General features: G+C 42.9%; 3 protein-coding genes across 3 annotated transcripts in view; 1 reads left to right on the top strand and 2 right to left on the bottom strand.

Moving 5' to 3' along the window:
- LOC108141170 (retinal guanylyl cyclase 1) overlaps window positions 1–8346 on the top strand; it is a 63316-nt gene extending 54970 nt beyond the window's left edge. The window contains exons 8-15 of the mRNA XM_041709442.1: window positions 768–858; window positions 914–1911; window positions 2738–2914; window positions 2996–3188; window positions 3334–3598; window positions 3662–3839; window positions 4675–4686; window positions 4748–8346. Of these exons, the coding sequence (XP_041565376.1) occupies window positions 768–858; window positions 914–1911; window positions 2738–2914; window positions 2996–3188; window positions 3334–3598; window positions 3662–3839; window positions 4675–4686; window positions 4748–5939 (3106 nt within the window). The 3' untranslated portion in view covers window positions 5940–8346. The remainder of the gene's footprint in view (window positions 1–767; window positions 859–913; window positions 1912–2737; window positions 2915–2995; window positions 3189–3333; window positions 3599–3661; window positions 3840–4674; window positions 4687–4747) is intronic.
- A 603-nt stretch (window positions 8347–8949) lies between these two features.
- On the bottom strand, window positions 8950–12546 carry LOC108141209 (pre-mRNA 3'-end-processing factor FIP1). The gene is made up of 4 exons (XM_017264457.2): window positions 11009–12546; window positions 10855–10947; window positions 9758–9828; window positions 8950–9694 (listed from the first exon to the last, which is right to left on the bottom strand). Exons 1-4 carry the CDS (start codon window positions 12438–12440, stop codon window positions 9155–9157), a joined length of 2136 nt encoding a protein of 711 aa, XP_017119946.1. The 5' UTR covers window positions 12441–12546; the 3' UTR covers window positions 8950–9154.
- A 1052-nt stretch (window positions 12547–13598) lies between these two features.
- LOC108141244 (dynein heavy chain 1, axonemal) lies at window positions 13599–17220 on the bottom strand. Its single transcript, XM_017264501.2, has one exon. The coding sequence runs from the start codon at window positions 17152–17154 to the stop codon at window positions 13909–13911; it is 3246 nt and encodes a 1081-aa protein (XP_017119990.1). The 5' UTR covers window positions 17155–17220; the 3' UTR covers window positions 13599–13908.
- Between the last annotated feature and the right edge of the window lie 3308 nt (window positions 17221–20528).

The following is a 20528-nucleotide window of genomic DNA, read 5'->3' as shown; positions in this document are numbered from 1 at the left end:
GAACTGCTGGGAGCCATTAAGTAGGTAGTAGTAGTAAAATTTTTTTATGCTCTCGTCTTCATCTACCCAAGGTCGCTTATTCGGGTAGTGCGTTAACGGATGGGGTTTAATAGATGCAGATTGCATCTGTCGAAGGTGAAAGATCTTACCGCTTGGAAGGTTTGGCGACAACTGTTAATTTAAGCCTGAAATGCCTAGGAACGAACAACTTACGTTGCCTTTAAAGTAACCAAAAACAACTCTCCGTTTGTATGAAGATCTCGAAAACTACAAAAGCTAGAGATTTGGAATTTAGCACGCAGATTCTTCACAAATCGCGAAACACTTAACACGTCTGTTACGTCGCTCTGAAACATGATAGACCTTAGCTGTTGTACCCTGTGTGTGTGTTTTGGTCACATCTATCGGTAGACACAAGAATTTTAAAAATTGAGCTATAATTTTAGAAGTTATTAAGTCCTCGACCGGCCCTCTGCCGCTGCTCGGCCGCTATTAGGCCGCTGCTCTGCCGGTAATCGCTGATGTATAGACACAGAACGAAAGAACTGTTAGCGTGGGGTGTTGGTTATGCAGCTCGATAGATGGCGCCACCTAAACTCCGATTGTTTTGTGGGGACCATTATATTGAAATTTGTAAATCTGTTTTTTTTACTGTTTGATATTTTTCTGTTTGGGTACATTTTTGAAAGCTCGGAAGATTTTGTACGATAATGTTTGAAAAGTATTTTATTATGTTTCTAATTAAATAAATATTGTAACCCGTGCAGGAATTACTTCTTACGGAAGCGTCTCTCCAAGGGACCCAACAAGATAGTCCTTTCCTCCAGCGACTTTGTCTTCCCCGTGGATTCCCGAAGGGTGAGTACCCCTACCCTCGTCCTAAGCTGCGTCTACAACTTCCAGACGATTTCAGGTTGATGAGGGCATTGAGGCCATGCTCTGTTGTTGGCTGCAGCAGCTGCAGGAGTTTGGTGGACCCGAAGTGGATAAACCAGATCTTTTGAAAGGCTCCATTGGCTCGCTAAAGAATCTGGGATTCGTGATACCCGGCGCAGCTGGTTCAGCTGGAGCCATCACGGCCACGGCGAATGGCAAGGGGGTGTCCTCCGCCACGGGCAGCCTGGCCAGGCACAATCCCGCCCATCTGGACATGAGGGCCCGCTACAACGGTGATCTCGTCCAGCTGAAGGAGGTGCACATGAACGGCTCCGTGGAGCTGCGCACCAAAGCGATGGATCTACTCGTAATGGCCCATGGTCTGAGGCATGAGAACATTAATCCTCTAATTGGCTGGCTATCCGATCCCAACCGCACGGCCATGGTCTTCGACTACTGCTCCAGGGGATCGCTTCAGGACGTCCTCATCATGGACGAAATCAAGCTGGACTGGTCGTTCCGGCTGAGTCTACTCACGGATCTGGTGAGGGGCATGCGGTACCTGCACACCTCTCCCCTGAGGGTCCATGGGGCCTTGACCTCCAGGAACTGCGTAGTGGACGCCCGGTGGGTCCTCAAGATCACCGACTACGGCCTGAACTCGTTCTACGAATCCCAGGGTCTGCCGCCCAGGCCCCGAAGTGCCAAGGAGCTGCTGTGGACAGCTCCGGAGCTGCTGCGCAGCATGAAGCTCCACCAGCAACAGCACCACCATCACCACCAGCACGGACGCACCCAGTTGGGCACCCAGCTCGGCGACGTCTACTCCTTCGGGATCATCATGCAGGAGGTGGTGGTCAGGGGAGAGCCCTACTGCATGCTCTCCCTGGCCCCCGAGGAAATAATAGCCAAGATCAAGAAGCCTCCGCCGCTGATCCGGCCCTCCGTGTCCAAAGGAGCCGCTCCTCCGGAGGCCATCAATATCATGCGCCAGTGCTGGGCCGAGCAGCCCGACATGCGTCCCGATTTCAACTCGTAAGTAGTGGCTACTTGGGAGTTATAGAAATAAGTGTAGGCTATGAAGGTATTTTACTTTGGATTTCGCAAAAGCTACACTGGTAAATAAAACGTAGTAAACTTAAATATATTGTACTCAATTTAAATATTTTTCGTTTTGATTTTTATCCATTGCGATTTCTATTTACTGTAAATATGCACCATATTAATTTTATTTTCGTATTTAGTTTAAATATTTTCAGAGTAATGTTAAATATTTTTAATATTTAATTTAAATTTGGTCCATATTTAAGTTAAAAAATGTTCATAGTTAAATTAAACACGATGCGTATTTGTTTTATATATTAAAACATTTAATTTAACTACAAATCGTATTTAAAGTAATTATGAAACATGAAACATTAAAATATTTAATTTAAGTAGAAACCGTATCTAAATTAATATGAAATAAATTTAAGTTAAATACGGCGCATCTTTGATTTAAATATTTTAATATTAAATTATGGAATTTAATATGTTTTGTATTTAATTTTAATATTTTTGTATTTACTTTAAATATGAAATATGCATTTTACAATTTAATATGCGCATATTTATTTTTACTATTCCATTTTTTTTACCAGTGTAGTACTTGCACAACTTCTACTATTGTGAATATGAAGAACACTTCAGCCAGAAGGGAATAGCACCTAAGAACAATAGTTGTCCGATTAATTTAAATGGTTCTTTTTATTGTGCCTCAGTGCTTCAGTTTTAAGTTTTTATTGCCAGCAGCTCAGTTAAGTTTTAAGTTTTTTATTTTTTCAATTAACTACAGTTTCTGTGATTTATTTACCCATTTTAGGGTTTATGAGCGCTTTAAGATGCTAAACCATGGACGCAAGGTGAACTTTGTGGACACCATGTTCCAAATGCTCGAGAAGTACTCAAACAACCTGGAGGAGTTGATTCGGGAACGCACCGAGCAACTGGACATTGAACGAAAGAAGACTGAACAGCTGCTGAATCGCATGTTGCCAAGGTAATATTCCGCCAATGTGTAATTAATATAATATTTTAATTAGCACATAATATATATATATTTAAATCCTTAAATCCACAGCTCGGTTGCTGAGAAACTAAAGATGGGCTTGGCCGTCGACCCGGAAGAATTTTCCGACGTAACCATATACTTTAGCGACATTGTTGGTTTTACAACAATCGCCGCCCATTGCAGTCCCGTACAGGTTGTGGATTTGCTCAACGATCTCTACACAATATTCGATGCCACGATCAATGCCTACAATGTGTATAAAGTAAGTACAAAACTATTCATTATTCTCAATTAATTGCAACTCATTATATCTCTTAATTTAAAATAAATCGAACTTTTTAATTATTTGTAATTAAAGAAACATTGTTACTTTTTTCTCTTTTATTTTCTTAATATTCTTCCTTTAGGTGGAGACAATTGGAGATGCCTATATGGTGGTGAGCGGACTACCCGTGAAAATACCCGATCATGCCGAGCAGATAGCCACCATGGCCTTGGACCTGCTGCATCAGAGTGGTCGCTTCAATGTGAAGCACCTGCCCGGCGTTCCACTCCAACTGAGGATCGGCCTCCACACGGGTCCTTGTTGTGCCGGGGTGGTGGGTCTCACGATGCCCAGATACTGTTTGTTTGGCGACACAGTCAATACGGCATCGCGAATGGAGTCCACCGGTAACTGCGTGCAACCACTCATTTTGCTCAATGCTTCCAACTCGATATATTTCTTTTCCATAGGATCCTCCTGGCGCATCCATATGTCCCAGGAAACCAGAGATCGACTGGAGGCTCGTGGCGGCTATGCCATCGAGCCAAGAGGCCTGATCGACATCAAGGGCAAGGGCATGATGAACACCTTTTGGCTGCTGGGAAAAAAGGGCTTCGATAAGCCGCTGCCGGCACCACCGCCTATTGGGTAAACATATATCATTTTACGTATTTTCCATTTTAAAACACTTCTAAAACAACTCTTAAAAAACATATTTCTGGTCGCAGTCTTTGTACAGGGTGGCCCACGAAAAAGTTAAGTTTTTAAATGGCTGTAGAAGAAAAACGGATGGGTCGTTCGGGTGGCCTATTTGCAAGGGCATGCCATCCATTACAAAAAAAAATACTTGAAAAATATTAATCGGTTTTTTTCACCACATTATAAAAAGCAACTTTGTTGTGACTCACCCTAGGAATTGTTTGTCTAACAAAATCGTGACGTGATAAAGGAAAATATATCTTAGCACTCAAAAAACGTAAACCCTTCGAACGTTGTTCTTAAAGTAATAAGTCTATTTTTCTATGGCAAAGATGGACAAAAAAAAATTATTTGCATACATCATAAGAACTCCGGCAAACCAGAGTCTTCAAATCGAATATCGAGAAAGAACTATGGCATAATCAAACATTTGTTGTAATACAATTTTTGATTCATATAGCCAATTTTAAAATAGATTGACTTGTAATAAGAAGTTTAACCAACACAAGGTCTATTGTCTGATTGAATCAATATTTAGGTTTGAAGTTGAAAGTGACTACAAGTTGTATCACATATATTTCTTTAAAACTTTTTTGGAATGAAAAAGCAAAAAAAAAAAATAGCCAAATTGGAGGTGCCTACTATTAGTATAATACTTTATTAGCAGCATATTGATAAGACAGTGACTAACAAAATGTTTTATGTTGTCTTTAACAATTGTAAATGAACTGCGCTCTAATCAAATGTTAACCTCTTAACGCCTGCATTTCACCAAACTCATTAGGGAGTCACACGGGTATGTTAAACCTCGTTTTATTTGAGCATTTCAGTAATACCCCTTTAACGGTCGTTCACAGCTTGGATGAGTCCCTGATCCGCAACTCGATAACCCTGAAGGCGCAGGCCAACAAATCCCGGACGAGCACGAATCCCTCCTCCTCGCAGAGCTCTTCGCTGGCGGGCGAGTCCGTGGAGGTGAAGGTCGAGATAACGCCGCCCACCAACGCGGATCTGGGCTCCGGGGCCAATCTGCCCAACTCGTACTCCCTGGACTCGAACTCCACCAACACGATCAGCCCCAATGCCACCCTCTGTCCGGAGTTTCCGGGCAAGACGACGCCCAGCAGTGCCAGTCCGCAGTCGCGCAAGCTCTCCGAATTGACGCCGGACAACCTGCTCAATCCGAACAGCTTCAACCGGCTGCCGAACTCCACGGGCGGCTCCAGTTCGCGTCTCTACAAGAAGATCGAGGAGATGATGGACCTCAGTTCGCCGTACAATCACTACAAATGCCTCAGTCCCAGCGAGAGCAATCTCACCCAGTTCTATGACGGCAAGTACCTGTACGGCACTGCGGCTGGCGGTGCGGTGGGCGGGGCGGGGGGCGGACAGGGCGGGGGACAGGGTGGCGGTGGCACCTGTTCCTCGGCCACCGGGAGCGGGTGTGGGAGCGGACCGGCCCGGTTCGATAGCAAGCCCGGCTCCAGTCGCCTGCTGCGTCGGCAGTTCAGCTTGGATCGCGATGACCAGCAGGCGAAGGGAGAGCAGCAGCAGCACCACCACCAGCACTCCCTCCAGGCCTCCACCTATGCGGCCTTGGTGGGGGGTGCTGGTGGTGGGGGTGGGGGTGTTGGTGGTGTAACCAAGACCTCCATGCTGGACATACCACTGCTGCACGACACCTCACGCAGTCCCAAGGGCACGCTGACGCGGGCCCACAAGCAGAACTCCGCCTCGATTACCCAGGATCTGGAGAAGATCGAAGAGATCCCGCTGTCGCCGGCCTCCTCCCAGCACCACAGCAGTCTGGACAGCAACCTCAATCGCAGTCCGCCCTCGACGCTGGAGGCACAGTCGCCAACGCTGTCCCCCCTCAGTCCGCCACAGCTCTCCGCCCCCACCTCGCCGGCCCCCTCAAGGACCTTGAACGGTTTGCATGCCCACGGCAGCAGTGCCACCCACTCCCACGGAGCCACGGCCAACAACAATAATGGCACCCATGTCGGCCCAGAGTTGACCCTCAATGCGGAGCAGCTGCTGAGCAGATAGGGCACAATCTAAGGCCCCCAAGGAAAGGGCGCCGATCAAAGCTTTAGGTCTCATCCGAACCCAGTTTGACTGTGTGTGTATGTGTGTGTGTGTGTTTGTGAGTGATTGGTAGTGACTTTTGGTTTTAGATATCGTAATGGGGGAAAATGTTGTGCAACACCATTGTCCCACTGGCAAAAAGATTTGCAACTAAATCGTTTGCCAGAAGTAAAGACTTTAAGATCACAATTAACCACTTCGTTTCCCAAGCTACGATTTTAAAAAAAAATATTTAACATCACATTCCCATTAGTTTTCCAATTGATTTTTTTCTCATGTTTATATTTATATATTTATTTATATAATATTTTTTTTTTGCTCTAATGGTAGCAAAATCTATTGATATGTAATTGATATTTAACTAGCTTTTAACTATTTTTTCAGTTAAACAAATTTAAATTAATTTAATTAATAACAAATGATAATTATTTATGTTAATTTATGTTATAAAAATATCTTTCTTTCAAGACATATTTATTTAAAAGTTCTCAAGTCTGTAATATTAGGTGATACCATGAACTACATTTCCCAACGATTTCCACAAGTCCGCCCAGAAATCGACTCAACCCAGAATGCAGAGTGAGTGTGATTGTGATTGTGAGTGTGAATGTGAATGGTAATGATTTAAAAATGTTGTGATGTGGAAAGCAAAGTACCTCGATGCATGCCAGCTAGGTTCCAGCAGCAAATGAAAGTACAATTTAGTTGAGCATTAGTTCAAGATGTGTGGCTAATACCCCAGTTACTGTCGATCGTCCATAGCAAAAATCAGCGTTACGCCAAATCGAATACATAGACCCTAGATCCAACCAGAATTAGTTTCATTTCAAAACAATGTTACCAATGTAATAATGGATTGTTTTATATTACATGTTTTTTTTTTAATCTTTCTTTTTTTTAATATATAGTAACATATTTAACATGTCATGTCTGTCAAGTATATCCGTGTATAGACTTTGATAGTTTGTAGATCTGAACTTTATTCAATTAGTAAAAAAAATCCAGTTTCCGTAGGCGTTTATGTTTTTCCAAAACTTTTCCAATTTTTTGTGTTTTTTTTTTCTTTTTCGATTCGGTTCGATTTAAAAATTTTAGGCTTTTCATTTATGTTAACCGGGATCGAATTATCAGTGCTCATACAAAAAAATAAATAATAATTTTTTTCAAATTAAATTTTATCACTTTTAAAAATGTCATACAAATAATTATGTGAATATTATTAGCATTTCCTCAATGATTTACTACCTCATATTTTTGGTTTCTTACAACCTTTATAATAAGTTGAACAACAAAACAATGTTCTTAAAAATGCTGGTAACGAAAGAGTTAAGCCATTCCTTTAAAATTTAAAAATGTTTTGCATAGACTCAATCTTGAACTGTTTAAATTCATTCAGAAACCACTCCCTCTAATCACAATGACTACATTATTGATCTAAGCAACCGGGCTGATTTTTGTTGTTCCACTCGAGTGGATTTTCGATTAAACTAATGGTAGGATACTAAAGGTAAATACCTACTTGATGTTCCTTGCAAAAACAAAGTAATAACTAGATCTTAAACTTTGCGGAAATATTAGGAAACATAGCGGACATTCAAAAATATCTATGAAATAAGCATCGCAAATGTGAATTTAGTTTTCTAAAGACAATCGTTGTTACTTTTAAATGAACGCAAACTAAATGAAGAGTAGGATTCCCAATGGGATCGACTATGGTTTGTCTCCATGTCTATGATATATGATATATTTTGTAACCGCTCTACGATAGCCTAGTTGTATTGTAATCTACTCTCATCCAGTGCGTGTGTGTCCAACATAAGCTATAAATATCCACATAGAGAAAATCAAACTAAAATATCAGTTATAATACATACCTATATACGTGCATACATATAGAATCGAGTTTCTACCTAATTCCAGCGGTACGCAATTCCAAGCCAAGTCAACTAACTCACAAACATTTTGTAACCAATTTAGCTTTAAGAATGATCAGATCACATCAATCAACCATTTAATTTACTCTGTATTCATTTGGCAAATCGTTAAAAGCTGCTCAAATTTACGACAATTACTATGTCAATTAAGGCAAAACCGAACACTAAAAACTCAGCAGAATAATAAAATATGTGTACTTTCCCTGTGTCGTTCATTTGTCTGTGAAACAACATTTCCAGTTAATTAAGACCGCATTTATATGGCAGTCACTCTTTGTTTAAGTGCTTTTGTAACTCAAATGTTTCATTCTCCGCCAGAATCAACACATGAATGCATAAACAAATAAATAAATACATAAACACTATAAAATTGCAATTGAAGTTGTTATCTGTAATTTCCCAGACATAAAAACTGGATAGCATTCACTTTGTGGAAACAACAAAAATAAAAAGGTAAAAATAATGTCCAAAACTTTGACTATGTGATATATGGACAGCATCTACCCTTTAAGTAAATACTTTTTTGATATCGCGTATCTTCAACAGGATAGTTTTTATTGAAAATATTTAACTATGCAGATATTTAAATCGGGATAGTTTGTATTCAATTAAACATACAAAACGGTCAAGAAAGTAAACTTCATCAAGCCGAAATCTTACAAAAACGACAATTGCGGAATTTATGTGCAGATGGCTTTCAAACTAATAAAGTAAATCCCATTGATACAGACAGACGGAAATGCTCTTGTCGACTTGACTGCTAATAAAAATATTTATTTTCTAGTTTTACCAAAACGATCTGTAATCAGAGAATTACTATAATCTGCATTACAAATCCCAAATATCTAGCTGTTATAGTTTCCGATATCTCGTCATTCATACGAACGGACATGACTAGATCGACTCGGCTATTGATCCTGATCAGAAATATATATATATACTTTATAGTGTCGGAAACGCTGTTACATACTTTTCAACGACTACACCGTTTTACTCTACTTTTATACCAGTTATAAAAGTAAGACCAGTCCAAATTCTTATTAAATACGATATTTATTTAACTGTATTTGACTTTTTATCTTTTTAAACAGTCCTCGTATTGCTTTTGAGTTTCTTCTTTTATTGAAAGTATTTATAAATTTTTCACTTATTTTGGATTGTTTTGTATGGTTTAATTTGTATGGTGGGCAGCTCAGGTCAGCTCGCTTCACAATCGTCTTTCGTATAGTACCTTAACAAATGCTACTCCTCCTCCTCTTTATCCTTGCGATGTGACTTCTTCTTCTCGCTGCGACTGGAGGAAGGTGCGGTGCTGCTGCTCTTGCTACTTCGCTCGCTTCGATCTTTCTCGCGGGACTTGGACTTGCGACGGCTGGACTTTTCGCGGGATCTGGAGCGTTCTCGACGTGAGCTCTCTTTGTCTTTCTCCTTGTCTTTGTCCTTATCCTTTTCCTTATCCTTATCCTTGTCTTTGTCTTTGTCCTTTTCCTTATCTTTTTCTTTCTCCTTATCCTTATCCTTTTCTTTGTCCTTCTCCTTATCCTTGTCCTTATCACGAGATCGCTCCTTGTCGCGATGTCGCTCGCGTTCCTTTAGGTCGCGCTCCTTACGCTTCTCCTCCTTCAGCAGATGCAGGTAGTCTTCGAAGTACTCCTCGCGATAGGACGAGTCCAGGGCACGGTACCTCGGGTCCGCCTCGAACTTCTTCTTGATGTCATACCACCTTGTATGCCTCTCAATATCGTGGCGCTCCCGCAGCATGTCCAGGAAGTCCTTTCGCAGCTGTATATGTAAATACATATTCGTGATTACGCTATAATTCTATAATTCCTATTTGACACTTACCTGATCTTTTTTCAACAACTTGTCCTTCTCTCGCCTTCTGCGCTCACGATCATCCTCGTAGCCGCCACGGTCTGAAATATAGATGACACAAATCAATTAGAATTCGTTTAATGTTAACACTAAGGTAATAAAACTTTAAAGTCCTTAATACAAAAGTAGTAAAAAATGTATTTAATCGTTTTGTGAAAGAATAATTAATTGGAAATTTGTTAGCTGAGTAACGGGTATCTTATAGTCTTGTTTTTAATTTCAACTGCATAATATACGTTGCTTTTAATCATTTAGCCAGGATACAAACATAACAAGATCTACATACCTTTGATTTGACTAAGAGATTATTTATTTTAATAAAAAGAGAAAAATCTTTCTGAAAAATTTCACAAAATTTAGAATTCCACAGGCCTAAATTAAAAAAAAAAAACAGTTTGAGTAATCAAGACCACACCGTTTTCGATTCGATTATCTTAGTCATGATAGACATTTAGATAATATTTACCAGTTCTTTGCAATTAGACCGTTAAGGAGTATATTGAAATATTTTAGTATAAAGCATTAGCGAAAATGTTTTTTAAATTTTTTAAAATAAGCAAAATAATTTTAGTAAGCTCATCCTGCTATGTTTGCTTTTTTGGAAGTATAATAGAATAGTCTGAGCTTTTCATGTTCGAATAATGGGCGCTCTTTGAGCCAATTGTGCTGAAGGCTAATTGGAATCATATTTTATGCTATGCTGTTATGCTGTTATTCAACAATTTCATGACCTACAATTTTAGAGTCATATCTAAACAAATTATGATCTGATCTTAAGCTCCAGTTGTGCAGGACTGTTATATAAAAATTCATTTTCCTAAGGACTTATATTCCGTTTAGAAATGTTTGAAATTATCTTAAAAAAAAAAGTTTTGCCTTAACTTTTTAATGAAATCTTAAAAATAAAGATATTTTTTTTCCTTCTCATCTTTTTTAATCGTTTTGTTTTATAAAATCCTCAGGGAAATTTACCAATTGGAACGAAACTGAAAGCTGTACCCTGGTTAATCTCAAACCTATATTACGTTGATCTTAAAATATCCCTCTAAACTTTGCTTTATTCTTACCGCCCATGGTCATCCTCTGTGGCGGTGCCATGCCCATTCGCATCTGTGGCGGTCCGTTGCCTCCCATCATCATGCCTGGCGGCGGTCCCATATCTGCAACAAGAAAAACACGGATAAGCCAAGGATATGATGGGTCTTCCTGTCCAGAACTCACTCATATTTGGTGGCATGCGCATGTTGGGCGGCATCATGCCGCGTAAATTGGGTGGCGGGCCGCCCATCTGTGGCGGTGGTACGCTCATGCCGGGAGGCGGCATCCCAGGCGGCGGCTGCTGCATATGGGCGTGGCCCGGAGTCAACTCCTTGATCCCGCTGGGCACCCAGCCGGCATTGTCGCTGCCCCACTGCGACTCCTGTGTGGGTTCGTAGCCGTAGTCGAAGGGCTCTGGCTCGTGGAAGAAGGGTTCTTCAGAGGCTCCGGGCAGCGGGAAATTGGGCGCCATGGGTCCCAGGCCACCACGTGAATACTCCCGGCACTCGGCGGTCATCACCTGAATGGCATTCTCCTTGACGCCTCTCTCCCGATCGCCGCCACGGTCGCCGCCCGTGGTCGAGATGGGCCTGGGCGGGCGTTGCATCAGTCCCATTCCTGATCGCGACTGGTGCTGCATCATGGGTGGCGGCATTCCAGGCGGCGGCATCTGCATGCCACCCTCTCCGCCCATTCCCACCATGGACTGAATGCCGTGCATTCCGGGCGGACCCATGCCCATACCGCCGTCCGCTAGAATTCCAATGGGCGTGTTCTGGCTGACGTTCTGCGTGAGACTGGCCAGTCCGACGCCGCTCTCCGCCACCCGGAAGCGTTTCTGCCGTTCGCAGTACGCCCGCCACGTCTCCTCGTTGAAGCCGTAGTTAAAGTAGTCCGTGATGTCCGCTCCCGGCTTGCGCCACGGCTTCTCCTCCAGCGAGTCGATGCTGAACTCGTGGACGGCCACCCCGTTTATGGTGCCGGCGCCCTCGAAGTCCTCGATGCTGAACTTGCCCGCCTGGCCCGTCGGCTTAGCCTTGTCTCCGGCGGCTCCGGTGCCGCCGGCCAACAGATTGGGTCGCTGCTTGATGTTGTAGCTGGGTGCCTGCTTAATGTCTCCGATGACCACGTTGATGTCATCGTCCGAGTCATCGTCGTCGTCCTCGTCGGACCCTGAGCCGTTACGCTCCCTCCGGGAGCTGGGAGCATCGACCATCTCCTCGTCCTCGGGATCCTCAGGAGAGGAATGGGCGTCGGCTCGGTCTGCAAACCGACCACGATCCCGATCCCTGTCCCGGTCGCGCTCTCTCCTACTCCGGCTGTCCGTGGTGTCCGGCAGAGCCTCTTCGTCCTCCTCCATTTCCTGCGCCGGGTCGTCGAACTCCGTGTACTCGGGCACCTCCTCCTTGGGATAGCGAGGCGAATCCCCGGCGGGATCGGACCCGGACGAGGTGCCCGGCTTTTCGCCGGCAACCACTGCGGCCAAGGCCTGAGCTTCTGCCGCAGCCTCGTGCTCCGCCGTCAGCGAGTCCCCGCCGTTGCCCAGCTCGTTGGTCGTCGAGTCCGGGTTCGAGGTGCCATACAGCCAGCTGTCCTCGTTGGTGTCGTCCGCCATGGTCGTATCCTCAGAAATCCTCAAGAAACCGCTCAGAATCCAATGCGTTGGGGCGAAATTTTAGATGTGGAATCGATGCTCGCATCGATGTTATCGATGTTTTCAACACATCGCTAATACTTGTCTGGGCATCATCGATGTTTTTCCATCTCTAACAAGTATAGAACAGAAATATCTCTCCAGTTCATGCGGTCTGTTATCGATTCCATTCCAGTTCTAGCTTACATTTATCAAGCATTCCGTTGGTTCCGCCCCAAGAATCAGAATCAATTGACGAAATGCCTAAAACTGTGCGCGCGCCTAACAGCACGCTGTTAATGTTATGTTGAGACGATAGTTTGGCGTCTGTCGATACCGGCTGAGAATCGTTGTTTCGATCAATCTGGTCTCGTGAGCAAATGTTTTGTATGAGTCACTGAAATTTAACGAATTAAACAATTTAAGTCAAAATAATATCACTGTAATCTCAATATGCAATGACCTCTTAATAAATTTTCATGGAAAAAATTCCCACTTTAAACAAAATACGTATTAAAGCTAGTCGTTGTTATATACCAAAAGTTGAAGAATTTCAAGGGCTATAAACGTTAAAAAAAAATAAACAAAAGTCGAAAATATCAAAATTCAAATATTTAGTTCATTAATTTTTTAAAAAGTCGTAGAACAAACTTTTCTTCACTCATTCCTGGTTTCTGGAGAATGTAACCAACTTTTACTGGCTAAATCTAACTTGGCTTTCTTTATATTTCAGAAAAGCTTACAGAGTTTATTAAATGATAATTAAATGAATTGATAATGAATAAAAAAAATAGTTTTAATATTCTTCATTTTGTATTTAACATTACTTTCACATTGAAAGAAACTAATATAATAATAAAGTATGAGAGTTACAAGAGTATAATTTTTTTATTTGTATTCTTAAAGAGGGTATTATAATTTCAGTCAGAAGTTTGCAAGAATTACGATATAAATTTCATTCAAATCGGCCGAATATAAAATACAAAAAAAAAATATATATATAAATATTTAACTTCTTTAATTTTTTAAATTTAAAAGTTCTATTAAACATATTAATGGTTTCAAATTTAAGAATTACGTTTATAATTTTATCAAACAAAAACACCTCTTAACGAGGTAAGAAATTTGTGACGATTACCTTCAACATATAAAATATCTGATATCATAGTGATAATTTGTCCATACGTAAGCATCACATGAACTATTTTTTGTAAAAAAAAAAAAACTGCCATATATATATTTTTTCAACTAAACTAAACTAAATCTATATTATATGTACCTAAGTAAACACGTATTCTTTGATATATACATATAGGCATGGAAACGCTTTTTTCTACCTTTTTTCCCCATTTTTTCTCTGCGATTCAACGGCGTATTACGGAATTCGAATGCATTTTTACACAAGTTAGCGATTTAAGGTACGATTAAGACTTTATGAAAAAAAAACAACCTATAGTATGTCCCTGCGGCACTTGCGCAATTGTTTGCGCATCAAGAGCGCATCGAGCTCGGACTGCTTCCGGCGCTCCTCCTCCTCGATGGCGCGTTGGATCTCCTCCGCCTCGTTGCTGGCCTTCTCCGAGATGATGTGCACCTGGGGCAGGAAATCCAAAATACCCTTACGCATCAGGTACTGATAGTTCATGGCAATGGTGTACTTGATCTCCTGACCGGTTACTGCGCTCAGTTCCTGCCAGTGCATGTACATCCAGTTCTCGTTTCGCAGGTCCCTTATGCTGTTGTACACCGGAATGAAATCGTCAATTTTTCGTATAAACGTTAAGGCCACCTCCATTATCTCGTGCTTCTCATTGAATATCTGCACGGATTCGGTTAGCTCATCGCGCAGCTTCATCAAGCTGTTCCACACATCGTCCAGGTCAAGCTGTGCTATCGGATTGCCCGTGGTGGCATCCTCCAGTTTCAGGAAATTGGCACAGGCATACCACAAGTTCTTGTAGGGCGTGAAGCTCTCGATGATGCTCTCCAGGAACTGCGTGGACAGCGGCTCCAGTTCGAAGAGCTCCTGCCGAAACTGCAGCGTCTGGCTGATCTTTTGCAGTTCCTTGATCAACACCCACGTCTTCTTGATGTCCACCGACGTCTCCTGGGCCCGGTTCGGATTGAAGGCCAACGAATAGGCCTGCACCTCGTCGTTCAGGGACTCCAGACGCTCCTCGAATGCCTGACATTCGCTGCCATGCTGACGCAGGAACTCCTCGATGTCGATCTTCTGCTCATCCTTCAGCGTGGACAGGCGTACCATTATCTGATGCGGCCAGGCATAGACGTTCCACTTCATGGCGAACTGGTGGTCACTCAGGTTGTAGAAGAAACTGTCCAGCAGATCGTACTCCAGCCACATGACCTGTATGTCCGCCTTCAGTTCATCCACCACATCCGGCACGGTCAGGGCAAAGTCACGGATCTCGTACAGGTGCTCAATGCTGATGGGTCGCTCCGCAATGCGGCGGAACACTTCCAGGCAGCGGTCCAGTAGCGCCTCGTTCGTTTCGTACATCCGATCCACATAGTACTCGAAGATCCGTCTAACGATATCGATGCGCTTCTTGATCATGAACTGCTTCAGCGTGTCCACATTGATGTAGAACGGTCCGATGGTTATGAAGGCCGGCAGTATTTCGCGCACCTCCTCCTTCAAACGCTTGTGCTCCAGGATGTCCCGCTTGACCTCCGACGATGGCTTATGGGCCTGGGCATAGGCCTGCATGTACGCATTGATGTTGAGCAGGTAAAAGTCGATGAACCGCTCGTAGAGGCGGGCATATGCCCTCAACGGCAGCACCGCCTTTCCATAGCACTTGCCCAGCAGCTCGTTCTCCCGCACGAAGCTCTCCTCGATCAGCTCGACCGTCAGGATGTAAAGATTCGGGGCGAACTTCAAAGCGGTCATGACGGCCGCATCAATGCATCGCACTCCAGCCGCCTTCTCCAGGCACCTCTTGAAGATCTCCACCAGTCCGGGTTGGAACTCATCCGGATCGGTGGAGTAGAAGACCTTGCGATCATCACTGATGCCCAGGGTCATGGCGAACACGGGCTTGTGGAACGGAAACTCAGTTTCGATGTAGTTGCTCGTCCACTTGTAATTGGACTTCAGAGCCAAAAACTGCAGACACGGATCGCAGACAAAGTGCGAGAAATTGAGCAGCGACATTCCGAGTAGCACCTCCATGGACTCCTGCATGCGAAACTTCACCTGCAGTATGAATCTGGAGATCTTGCACATGAGGTAGACGGTCCAGTTGCCAAACGAGATGTCCAGCCAGCCCTTACCCAAAGCCCGCAACACCACCGTGATGACATCGGTGAGCTTCTGTGGCCAGTAGACCTTCAAATACCTGGCCACATTATCGCTGTGCGCCTCCTGCGCCTGCAGGAAGTCGGCGAGCGCCAAGGGTTTGCTGAAGGTGCACACGAAGATCGACAACGTTTCGATATACTGACACTCGATGGCCACACCGGCCATGGCCTCCACTCCACCGCCGCAGTAGAAGAGACTCGCTTTGAGGAAGTCGTAACGCTTCTCCTGCATGGTGATGCCCAAGGACTGCAACTCCAGGCGCTCCTTGCCGGACACCTCGACGGCAAAGGAGCGCGGCAGGAACTCCTTGAGGCTGATGTTGCGGAACTGCGGGAACTCCTTGGGCATCTTCAGGATGAACTGTTCCAGTTCGTAGAGAGCCATCAGGCGTTCGAACACCAAGTTCACCTCGGAACGCAGACGGCGTTTGCATTGCTCGGACACCTTGGCGGCGAGCAGTACCGCCTCGATGGGTTTGAAGCTATAGAAGACCGTCGACTCGATGTCCTCGTGCAGGACACAATCGACGATCAGCTCCATGAGCATCAGTTGCTCACCCTTGTGACGCTCGTGAACGGCGGCCTGCAACCGTTTGATATACTTGTGCGGATCCTCGGCCATGAACATGAACTGCAACTTGGGCACCGTATACGTGCAGCCATCCTCCAGCGACAGCAGTGTCCACAAGCCGGTATCCTCGTGATGGGCAGTGACCGCCGCCATGCCCCACTGGCAGTTGAGCAGGCTGCGTTGGTAGGGCAGGTAGGCCTTGGCCGGCAGTGGGTAATGGACCTGGCCAACGACACCCAGCTCGAACCAGGCGGCCGGCGAGTTGATGTCGAAGTTGCTGTCGTCGAAGTAGCTAAGCGGGAATTTGTGCGGGAAGGCGAATTCGGACATCACGTTGTACTGCTCCTCGGTGGGCCGGAGCACATCGTTGGTCAGGCCAGCCTTGGCCAGTTCCTCGACCAGGTTGATCTTCTGGTATTGACGACGCCGTCGATCCACCTCCACGTCCTTGGGCAGATGGCGCTTGGGCACGTAGCGTGTTTGGATCACTTTCGGCAGGATCGTGGGCAGCGGAAAACGGTGCGGTTTGCCCATCTTGTCCATCAGCGTGAGCCAGCGCTGGGCCTCCTGGATGGGATAGTAGACATCGGTGAGCTGGTTCCTGGGGATATACAACTCCTGGTAGTTCATCGAGGCAGTTCCCGGTCGGGGAGGCATGATGCAGATGGCCTTCTCGACCTCACGCTGAAACTGATGGTCATCGTTCTCCTGGTAGCTAATCGAGCCGAAGCTGGACTCCTCTGACTCCTCGTAATCGTCATCAGCTACCCCCAATCCCACCTCCAAGTTATCCGGATCCATGTCAAATATATATGGTTTCAATTCATTTAAATGTAAATGTGGCGTTCCTTCCAAAGCATTCGGTTTACATTTCTATCACAAAAATCAAATTATTGCCAAACAAATGACATGTTAAAATATATATTTCTAGACTTATGTACTTGTGTTGATTATCATCTTTCCTATAAGTACTCTTGAAATTAAATCAATCCTGTATTTTTGGAAAATTTTTATAAAAACATGTATGTACCCAAGAACAGCATTTGTAAAGGTTAAAAACACATTTTCGAAGGACCAATTTTAATGGTTCTTTATGGCTTTTTTGGATAAAGCAAGACGGCAAAGCGCGCAGAGCGACATTTTCAACTATTTAGCGTATAATATAACATTTTGGATAAGTTGTCTACTTTTAAAATTGTATGTAACAAGTAAAAATAAGCGTTAACGACCCTATAAAGTATTATATATACACTTTTAATCAGGATCCGTAGCCGAGTCAATCTAGCCAATCGACGTATAATCGTCGAGATATTTTAAACTAGAGAGGTACGAGATTTGGGATTTGACATGCAGATTCAAGTTAAGCCTACGCAGCACAAGTTTCTTTCAAAACGTGCCCCGCCCACTCTTACTCCCACAGATCTCGAAAGTCTGTCATGTCTTTCAGAAACAGGTTAGACCTCAGTTATAAGGTTGAGTGTGTGTGTTTTAGTCATATTTATCGGTACACGCAAAAACTTTCAAGTCTGGCTACTACTTTAGAAGTTATTGAGTTAGTAAGCACTATTCTATACTCATAAAATAGGGTTATATAGAGAGACAGAGTGAAAGCACTGTTAGGGGGGGTGGGGGTGTTGCACGCTCTTAGCTTTAAGTTTTGTCAATGCCAGTTTTTTGTATATATTCTTAAAGTTAATACTATATAATTTTGAAGTTTAAAAAAAGAAAAAAAATTTTTTTTTAATTTTTACAAATTTTTAATGTAAAAGACAGATCAGATATTATTATTTATATTATTACAATACAAAGTGCGGATGAACGACAATTCTTGGTTTGTGAATTTAAAGGAATTATTAAATGTTTTCAATGTTAAAAAATTTAAAGCTGATGGTGTTATAAGTTTGTATCGCAGTGAAGGAGAAATCTGCGACCCTATAAAGTATATATATTCTTGATCAGCATAAAAAGGATTGTCGATCTAGTCGTGTCTGTCTGTCCGTCTGCAAGGGAATATATACTTCGGCTTGTCGATGTTTGATTTCTTTCTTGTTCTTCAATTGATTAAAATGTACCTCCGATATATAGTAACAGTTTTTTAATTTGGATTTCGCTTTTAGTTTTATTAAAATCGGACTACGATATAGTACGGCCGAAAATTTAATCGTCAAATCATCATAGCTGTTGTTTAACATATAGGTAAACAAATCGGAATATAGTTGTATATTTAATTTTTGAAATAGCTGCACGGATATGTAAAGGGTTTGCGCCATTTCTTGTTTTTTGTAAGTTTACATTTGGTTTAAACACAGCTACTTCGATAAATTTTTTACAATTAGCGGAATGGCGTCATATCGATATGTCATCGATTTAAATTGCGCTCTATTTGTTATTTTGGTGCTTATTGTAAGGATATTTTAGAAACAATGTGCTTATTTTCGTTATCAAACACTGCGATTTAAAATGTTAATCATTTTCCTTATTTTTATCAATTCCGATTCCCCGCCGTTTTTGAAGATTGCAACGCTTAACGCTTATATCGGAGCTAAGTCCAGAGCGAACATTTTATCCTTGACTCAAACCCCCATGCAGACAGTCGATACCGGCCATGACGAAAACCAACATTCTTTGTAGTTCGCTCAAGCGGCACCGGCGTTGCGTCGAACCCAATCAAACGCGGGAGAGCGAAAAGTACTCTTTCTGTTAAGAGCCGTCTGTTGCTAACAGACTGTACGAAATCTATTTAAGCAACTCGCAAAACGCGCTCTTTGTTATTGCACGATTTCACTCGGTTCCCCGTAAAAACCCAACAAAATGGCTAGTTGACTAAAAAGTATAACAATATAAGTATATTTTTTTAGAAAGAAAATATAGTTTTTTTGTATTTCCATAAATTTTCTGCATGGTGCAGATCGTTGCGTTTTGTTGTCGGATATATTTTTTGTGCGGTAAGAGTGTGTGAGTTAATTTAGAGTAAAAACATTGCCTTTTGTTGTCGTTGTGGTTGTTGTTTGTGGCCATCGCCAAGGTATCGGAAGCCCCAAATTAGTCGATTGTTTAATTCTCTTTCGCGAGCGCGTATTCTTTGCTGTGCACGTGTACGTGTGAATTCCTGCTTCTAATTGCCGCCCGTCCCGTCTCCCACTAAAATCCAGGTGAGTTTTGCCATGGCCGAAGGCATTTTCCAGCTGCTACACCTCCGATTCGGGCGATATTAGTCATCATGCAGCCGCGGTGGATTTAATTAAAAAAGTGGCGGCAGTGTCTCCGTCTCCTGTTTCCCGCCGCACCCATTCTCAGCGGCAGCGCAGGCGGTGCCGAAGAGAACCTGACGCGGAAGCAACAGCCAACTAAGAGAGTCGAAAGGAAGGAAGAGAGCGTAAGAGTTCACACGTGTCCCACAGCGGCTAAGTGAGAGCACAGAGACGTAGGCGCCCTTCAAAGGGGGATCTAAACGCCCTTTAAAATAGTGGTTGCTTTAAAATTAAATTCAATTAAAACGATTAGCCGATGCCCTACTCTTGTCTTTGTTAAATCAATAAAATCATGTTCAATTGATGAAGTTAATTGATGAAGTTGGACAGATTACAAACTGAGGATCTTAACTGAAATCGAGAAACTCTTAATTTTTTAGCATTTTCATTGCACTTACAATTAAATGGGTCGGTTTTGCCCAATCTTCTGCAAAACATCTGAATCAAAGAGATCTTGGGAATTTCCTAAATTAACGACAAAATCGTCGAGTTTGTAGTTTGCAAGCTGTTTTATACAAATTCAACCTTGAGAATTGTCAACAATTCATCAACCTCTAGGCCGAGTCGCCATCTATTTGTCCATCGATTTGGCAACTTTGAATTGTACTACATAGTATCGCAGCACAAAATTGCTTAAAAAGAAATTATTATTCATTGCTTACTAATAGTTGTAAATATTAGTTTCCAAAATAAATTCCATAAAATTAAACGTTTCAGACGAAAAGGAAATAGGGTGTTCATAAATTTGGCCCAAAAATGTCCGATAAATGACTTTGGGTATATGGATAAGGACAAAAGATTATCAATCTTTTGTTCCTATTTCACATACCATTAAAAGCTATTACTATGAATGTAAATTTAAATGCCTTTTAGTGATCGTTATTTCTAAGGGAAAAGGGTACACCATAGTCGTTAAAACAACGG

This window comes from Drosophila elegans, unplaced genomic scaffold, assembly GCF_018152505.1.
Source record: "Drosophila elegans isolate 14027-0461.03 unplaced genomic scaffold, ASM1815250v1 contig_476, whole genome shotgun sequence".
In the NCBI taxonomy this organism is placed as follows: Eukaryota; Metazoa; Arthropoda; class Insecta; order Diptera; family Drosophilidae; genus Drosophila; species Drosophila elegans.
This window is presented reverse-complemented; position numbering and strand designations above follow the sequence as displayed.